At 36.3% G+C, this 9,042-nt stretch overlaps 1 protein-coding gene across 1 annotated transcript in view; it reads right to left on the bottom strand.

The window, feature by feature from the left end:
* The window catches only part of LOC109580762 (leucine-rich repeat-containing protein 49-like), a 17,035-nt gene extending 12,453 nt beyond the window's left edge, over positions 1-4,582 (bottom strand). The window contains exon 1 of the mRNA XM_019994479.1: positions 4,516-4,582. Within this exon, the coding sequence (XP_019850038.1) occupies positions 4,516-4,582 (67 nt within the window). The remainder of the gene's footprint in view (positions 1-4,515) is intronic.
* Positions 4,583-9,042: the final 4,460 nt, after the last annotated feature.

Raw genomic sequence — 9,042 nt, 5'->3', positions numbered from 1 at the left:
CTATTATACACAAAACAATAACAATTAAGATGATTTAGCAATCAACCTTCCCATGCCTCCTACATAAATTGTGTGTGCTCACAAAAACAAAATGGCCACAATTAAACAGAACAAAGTTTTCAGCTTTCCAGCAGCAAGGCAACACAAATATACTGTCGAAGGGTGTGTTCAAAAGCATTACAACCTCTATAATTAATATTGAGAAGCCAGCTATGTGTGCAAAGTTGTAGAAACAATCTTATGCATTAGCAGTTAATCCAGTTTTAGTTACACTTTCTAAAACAATCGTAAGATTTGCGGCTGCAATTAAGAAATAGCGTTTCAAAGAATTCTTTTATAAAGACGTGGAGGTAATAAATTTTACTGTCATCCTAGTATTTTAAGTAAAGGAGGCAGCATTTGCTTGAAGGGAAAAACTTGAATATACCCATAAAAACACAGATGGTTGGAAGTAGGCAGCTGCCTCTAAGCCAAAAGTGTCTGGAATATCAGTCTATTAGTAAGGGGATTGATGAACTCATTTGTGTAAAAGAATCTTAACTAGATTGACAGCTTTTGGATATAATTGTCTTTTAAAGTAGGGAGAAGATTGACAAACCAGGCCTTAGACTTATACGATATAGCCACAAAATTTGGTGCTTGTGGAGAATTAAAATTGGCAGATTGGTGATTCAAAATAAAACTGCCAATATTATAACTGTCAATAATAATTGCAATGAACGGTTTCCATCATGAGCATGTGATACTGAAAGAATGTGCCAAAATGGCCTACTTAAAAAAATTTTTTTAGTCAAGATTGTGGGCAAGGAGCAGCTTCAAGAAGAGCTGAGAATGCTTTAAAAAGACAATATAGTAAATCGCCAAATTAAGAGACTACCAATATTATATTTAGGCAATTTTGATGTAAATCTGCTGAAGTTTTAGACACTGATAGCTCTGACAATAAAATTATTGGTATAACTACCTTATCTCTAATTTCAACCATCGCTGTAGCTTTTATCGTATTGGGTGTTGTAATAATTATCTGCTTCAGAAAAAGAATTTTAGTAAGAGCTTTTTATTATTGTGATACTGAAAGAATATGCCAAAATGGCCTACTTAAAAAATTGTTTTTAGTCAAGATTGTGGGCAAGGAGCAGCTTCAAGAAGAGCTGAGAATGCTTTAAAAAGATAATATAGTAAATCGCCAAATTAAGAGACCACCAATATTATATTTAGGCAATTTTGATGTAAATCTGCTGAAGTTTTAGACACTGATAGCTCTGACAATAAAATTATTGGTATAACTACATTATCTCTAATTTCAACCATCGCTGTAGCTTTTATCGTATTGGGTGTTGTAATAATTATCTGCTTTAGAAAAAGAATTTTAGTAAGAGCTTTTTATTATTGTGATACTGAAAGAATATGCCAAAATGGCCTACTTAAAAAATTGTTTTTAGTCAAGATTGTGGGCAAGGAGCAGCTTCAAGAAGAGCTGAGAATGCTTTAAAAAGATAATATAGTAAATCGCCAAATTAAGAGACTACCAATATTATATTTAGGCAATTTTGATGTAAATCTGCTGAAGTTTTAGACACTGATAGCTCTGACAATAAAATTATTGGTATAACTACATTATCTCTAATTTCAACCATCGCTGTAGCTTTTATCGTATTGGGTGTTGTAATAATTATCTGCTTCAGAAAAAGAATTTTAGTAAGAGCTTTTTATTATTGTGATACTGAAAGAATATGCCAAAATGGCCTACTTTAAAAAATGTTTTTAGTCAAGATTGTGGGCAAGGAGCAGCTTCAATAAGAGCTGAGAATGCTTTAAAAAGATAATATAGTAAATCGCCAAATTAAGAGACCACCAATATTATATTTAGGCAATTTTGATGTAAATCTGCTGAAGTTTTAGACACTGATAGCTCTGACAATAAAATTATTGGTATAACTACCTTATCTCTAATTTCAACCATCGCTGTAGCTTTTATTGTATTGGGTGTTGTAATAATTATCTGCTTTAGAAAAAGAATTTTAGTAAGAGCTTTTTATTATTGTATCATGTTTCCATTTTATTATTGTCATTATAGGCTTACGTTCAAGGTATGTAACCTATTATGTGAGAGTATATCACTGTGATGAGATTAACATTAGCTACCTATTTTATTTATTAGGCAAACATAGAAGAGGACAGCCTGAGTCTGGTAGGATACATAATTTGACAGGGATGGAAAAAGAGGGATTCATTGTGGGTAACAGTTTAATGATGAACCCAAATGCTTTATAGCAAGATCGGTTTTACACAGCCAAATTTTTCAGCCATACAGTATTATGTTGAAGCTAAGTAACCCTTCAATAGATGATGTTGTACATAGTAAAATAAAAATATGTTAACTGTAGGCAAGGATATATTTGCGGCTGCAATTATTCATAATTATTTCTCTTGAGTAGCAATTGCCATAGCAACCAGATGCTATTACAATTGAAAACAGGGCAGTATTGAAGCAAAGCACCCTGCTGCAGTGTTTTTGAGCTGCTGTTCTTCTTGTGTTACTAACTCTTGGTTTCTTTAGAACTGCTTTAACCAGTACTTTCCAGAACTACTGTCTCATCACATCTTGGAACACTGCATCCATTCCAGTTAGTGTTTATTGATTTGAATATGATTTAATTCACCAGCAAGTGGAGCAGCTACAATTTGCAGCAAAGAGCTCGAAGCTAACAGATAGAGAATGAGTTGCTATTCGTGAATGGCTCCACTAAAAATAGATAAATAGCTAAACACTAAACACGTGGTCTTATTGTCATGGCAATGCCCTAACAGTTTCCATGGTTTTTCATTTTTATTACTGCAAATAATTGCAGCAGCAAATATATCCCATAACATTGTCTGCATTTGCTGTTGATGTCCAACATGTCTGCCAATTTGATGATCTAATAGTAATAATAATAATAATCTTTTTATTAGTGATTATTTGCATATTTTGTGTGAACAGACTGGGCAAATAACTTTACAATTTCATTTTTTAGATGGCAGGTTTGCCTTCTCAACCTAAAAGGGCACAAAGATCAGGATCAGATACTTACGATACAACTGATGCTGACGCTACAAAGAAAAATGACTACCACTTGTGTGCTTTTGCATGCTTATTTTTGACAGTGATTGACTTAAGATCGTTAAAATTGGTACTTTCATTCTGAGAAAAAAGTATTGTATTAGATTTCAGGAAAGACATGAAAGAGATACTTTGACTAATATAAATGAAGTTTTGCAGTCTGATTTTGTAACTTTCGAAGAACCAAGCATCTCAGTGGAAAACTTCAAGAGGAAAATTCAATTTTGTAATGGGCAAACCAGCACAGCCACCAAGATAGTTCACGTATATAATTTATTATTAATTCTATCTCCTATGACCAACCACATGATAACATGCAAAATGAAAGCAGCAATCTTAACTTAAAAGCTAGCATAGGAGCCTCTGAAAGATAGCGTTCTTTGACTTCTTTGTTCGTTCATCTACAGTCAGACTAAGCTTCAAGCTAGAGAGAGATATTTTAGAGAATCAAAAACTATTATTGCCTACCAGTTTCTCATAAGCCCAATGCAGTGGGGGAGAATCATTGCACCAGCAGCTATCATCCTACTACTAGTCCTGACTGTTATGCAGTGCGACATCAACATTAGTTAACACCTCAGACACCCATACAAATTATTCATTATGTATGTATACAAACACTTATCAATCCATCAAGAATAATAGTTCATAGCAAATCTCTCTTTCTCTCCTTTTGAGCTTGAGCCCATATTCAGAACTTTTAGCTATTGCCCATAATAATGCAAACGCGTCCTCTTAACACGTCCCAATGAGCGCCTGTGCCAAGGCAGCCCTCCCAATTCATAGTTCATTTTGCCAGTTACTACCAAATGGCTCAGTGGCAGCATCAGTGTTGGCAGCATCCTCCCACTGGCCAAAGAGGAGTGTCCCAGTTTAGCCTAACATCCTCAAAGGAGACAGAAAGAGCCAGGCTAGGCCCAGGAGACAGTCTTCAGCTCCTTTACTCCAAAAAGGTGTGTGGGAACACGGAACGGCTGATAAAATACTCTGCCAGACTCCTATGGGCCATGTCCCTGACAACCTTCTTTGGCTACTTTGGAGTTGACACTGTAGGGCACATCCTCCCAACCGGCAAGGGATGTTTCTTTGGAAAATGGGTTATAGAACCAGTATGTTGCCTTAATTAATTCTTCAAATTAAACTTCTTTGTATCCTGCACTATATAGTTGTCTTATCATCAACTTGTGAAGATTCATAAATGTTACCGAAAATCGTTCTAAGTTCTATGGTTGGACAGATTGGATGCTGATAAAAATGGGCCAGGGAAAGTCTTACTTTATCACCTCATACAGATTTGTAATCATATTCATAGTGATGTTAACATTCTTGTCAAAATGTCAACTACAAGGAATCCTGATTGGACCCACTTCTGGTTTTAAAGACACTAGGTTTCGATAAAATTATGAACAAACCTGCAAATGTTAGTTGAAATGAATAACCACGAGTTGAAAATTGATTGCGACCTCTAGCCAACGACATTTAGTTTAGAAAAAATCGCTGCACATCTTTGTTTAAGGTACATTAGTGAGCAAAGCTCACTTTCTTTCTACTGGAAGAGCAAATATAGCAAATGCCATGAAGTAAGAGGCTATTGATGGGGGAACAGTACTGCTACTATGTGATAATGATCTAGCAAAGAAATTTATTAAAGTTGGTTCTTTAGATGAAAGAGAACATGACTCTTCGTGTCCAATATTTTACTCACATTATTAGTTACATTGAGTGTACATTCTACTAATGGTCTATCACTAAATGACCTGTATCCATGTGGTACAGAAAATGAGGACACAATGCAGTCTCCCTGAAGCATATCATTACCTAAAGCAATTTACTGGCTGCCCCTCTGCTTTATGAACTTAAAAATTTGCCAAACTTCACATCTTTTCAACATAAAATATTGATGATGACTTCAAAATTGTCATCAGTACAGCCCAGGAAATATAAAAATAAAATTTCTTGATTCTTTAACTTTGGCCAATAAATCATTAATTATATGGTACTCTCATTACCGGTTATATTGAGTGTACATTCTACTAATGGACTATAGCTCACTGACTTGTATCCATATGGTATAGCAAATGGGGTTTCCCGAAGCATCAATACCTAAAGCAATTCACTAGCTGTCCCTCCGTTAGGGCCTTAAATGAAGATGCATATGGCTTGGTATTTCCATTAAAAAAGCAAATGGTACAATATAAAATTTGTTTCTGAAAATATGAATAGAGAATTTACTATAATGGGCAAAAGGGCTACCAATTTATTAGTTTTGCAGCGCACAAAATGTGTTATCACGAGCTTTCTCACTAGTTATGCTGACTTTTCATTAAATGGCTACCTGCTCCTCTGCATTAAGTGTCTAATTGGCCAACAGTGCATCATTTTTGATAAAATACTCAGGAAAGGCAAAAACCTTAAACATTTAATAAGGAATCTGCAGTACTAGAGAACCAACTTCAAACCTACATGTATTTGTGCAATTGCTTGGAATCATACACTGAAATAGAAATCACACAGTGCCTGACCTGAAGTTAAATTAACTGAGACATGTGGCTTGGAACACCTAAGTTGAGACTTGAACCAGTGAATGAGACAATTCACAGAAAAAACAAGGCTTTTGCAGTGAACTAGAAATGAATACGTGAAAATTGTCTATATAGTTTACTGTTGGCAAAGCCATAATTTTGTGTGGAGATTGTATCCATTGGATCCTGCAGAGATGCAGCTGAAATTATTGTAAAAGCTCAAAGCAGATTGTGCCTTGAGTTAGTTTTCTCAACAAAATATCAGCGACTGTACTAAGGCAACCTCTCTCAATTCACGGCCCATTTCTCCATTCATCACTACATAGATCAGTGACCTCTCAGTGGTTTGGCAGCATTCTCCCACTGGCCAAAGAGGAGTGAGCTATTTAAGCTCTCACACGGGTTCCTCAGTATTAGTATCTTGTCTGGTTCTGCAGTTCTGCACAAGTCTCTCAGTGCCCCAGTTTAGCCTAACATCCTCAAAGGAGCCAGAAAGAGCCAGGCTAGGTTCAGGAGATAGCTTTTAGCTCCTTTACTGTGTGGGAACATGACACAGCTGACAGTTACTCTGCCACACTTCTATGTGTCATGTAATGCGCATTAATGGTGAAGTGCTCCTTTATCTTATTAATAAAAGTCTTAAAAAATTTTGGCTAACATGATTTATTATGTGAACAGGGTTATAATGTTATCAATGGCATCCAATCAACCACTCTGTAGCCTCTGACTCCCTGCAGGCAATTTTGGGACAATGCATGTGCATACATTCCCTATGCATCGTAACAATACCCATTATCATTATTATGGCCTCGTTAGTCTATGGAAAAAGTGTAACACGCATTCAGGACATCAAGAACATATAGCATTCCCGTAACCTACAAAATGTGCACAAACATACAAATGACAGTATCAGTTGCAGCAGCATGTTGTGAAATGATACCCAGCAGTAATCACAATATATGTAGGCATTTAAAATGAAGCCTCCTTTAGCTGATTTTGCCAAGTGAGAAGTATTAAATTTCATCAGAATCAGGTACAATAAGATACAGACTTTTAAACAATGCTCAATCATAAACTCTCAAAAACTGAAGATAACATTAAAACATGGCTGCATTGCTTTCTGGCATTCGTGGCAGCTAAAGTGAACTCCAGAGAGACTAGGGACCTCAAAGCCTATGGGCAAATAATCCTAATGCTGGCCAGGAAACATGGTGGAATGGGTTGGACAGCTTATGACACACTCTTCAGCCGACTGGTGGGGTAGGCCATAACCTCTCATAGATGGAGTGGAACATTCTTTATGTTAACAACCAACATCTTTTAGGCTCTGCTCTCTATGTCAATTCCATGACAGGAAGACTGTGATTTGGCTCCTCCAGCCATGTTGAATGAGCAACGCCCTCGCTCCTACAAAATGAATGAGGAGATATGCCACAGCCCACAGGTCCAACAGGCCAGGAAGACTGGCTGTTTCTCCATTAAAGAGGGATGTCCCCAAAGGCCAATCATTCATAAAAAAGACAATAGAAAAGAAGGATGTGGAAGTTGTCTTTTAATTGGCAGAAATGGTGACTTCCTTACAATGAGATTACTTTGGTGCCTTTATAACTCCTTTGGAATACGGAAATGTCATGAAACAAGAGTCAATTGATTGGGGAACAGTACTGCTACTATGTGATGATGATCTAGCAAAGATGTGTACAACCATTGGTGACAAGCTTTTTGTTAAAAAATTTATTAAAGTTAGTTCTTTAGATGAAAGAGAACACAACTCTTTTTGTATTTATGATATTTTAATTTTAAATGATGTACTAATTGTATGGTACTCACATTTTCAGTTATATTGAGTGTACATTCTACTAATGGACTACAGCTCACTGACTTGTATCCATATGGTACAGCAAATGAGGGCACAATCCAGTCTCCCTGAAGCATATCATTACCTAAAGCAATTCACTGGCTGTCCCTCTACATTATGAACTAATAAATTTGCCAAACTTCACGTCTTTTCTACATAAAATACTTGTGATGACTTCAAAATCGTGTCATGGTACAGCCCAAAAATATGAAACTGAAAGTTTTTCTGATACTTTAACTTTGACTGATTAATTGTAAGCAATCTCGTTACTATATTTTGTATAGAGTGTACATACTACAAATGGTGTATCACTCAATGATTTGTATCCATATGGTATAGCAAATGGGGTCTCCCTGAAGCATCAATACTTAAAACAATTCACTAGCTGTCCCTCTGTTAGGCCCAGTAAATGAAGTAAAGTAAACAAGTAAACAAATGTGTGGCCAGCTCTCTCTGCCAATAAGAAGACTCCACAGTTAATCAATGAATCTTAGAACAAATCATTTTAATACAACACTTCTTCAGTTTTGTGTTGCAATACTTGCATTTATAAGCATGGCTTCTCTCTGCATTGTGTAATTTTGGAAGGTCTTGTACCATCCCTCCCTATGCAATGATACCTCCAGTTGACAGAGTGCAGGCTCTTTCTTAATCTCCAGAAATCAGAGATTATCATCAACTACTCTGATGTAATTCCAGCCTCCCTCTCAGTAGTGGGCTTTCGTTCATTTATTTATTATCGTCATTTGGATTAAATGTAGATCACACCAAATAAAGTCATTGATGGCACTAATGCCATCAGGACAATAGAAAGAGAGATTAACCACACACCAAAACCCCACAACAACTATGTGGGGTGGCTAGTGAATGATTGAGTCGTCATTCTCTCAGAAAGATAATGAAACAAGGAGATCAGCTGACATGGGACTACGGATTCAGGTCATGGTCATTCCGTGGTTAAAACAAGTCTCAAGGTATAGTTCTTAATAGTCTATTGTAATTTATATTGCCATACTTTCCCATTAGAATAACCAAGGCAAAGGCATGTGAGCTCCCAATTGGTAAAAGCCTTAAGTATAAGGACATTTCAAATATCTTATCATAAAGCATTAGACACTACACACAATGACCCCTCTGCTTGAGTATGACGGAAAGTTTCTGGTCATCCAAGCACCTTCACAGTTAGCATCCATCCCTGACAGGCCAGAACTTTTAGATTCTATGTTGCAGAGATGCTAAGAGAAAAACATTCGAGCAATGAGGTCAAAGGAATGTTCCTATGGTTACTTCCAGTCATAGATAGTCTAATACTGTGCAAAACTACCTGTAGGTTCCAGCATGGATAGTAGAGGATAGTCTAGTGTGATCAGACTAAAATCTATGGTTCATGTTCGATCCATCCGAGATTCCATTTGGCTATAACTAGATCTACTTGTTGGTGGGATTTATTTCAGTGTAAGTCCCTTACATAACATAACTTTATATTAAATAAATGAAGAAACTCCAAAGATTGACAGAGTAAGTCAAATCCTATTATCATTAATTACCCACAGCAATCA

Source organism: Amphimedon queenslandica, unplaced genomic scaffold, assembly GCF_000090795.2.
Source record: "Amphimedon queenslandica unplaced genomic scaffold, v1.1 AMPQUscaffold_13522, whole genome shotgun sequence".
Classification (NCBI taxonomy): domain Eukaryota; kingdom Metazoa; phylum Porifera; class Demospongiae; order Haplosclerida; family Niphatidae; genus Amphimedon; species Amphimedon queenslandica.
This window is presented reverse-complemented; position numbering and strand designations above follow the sequence as displayed.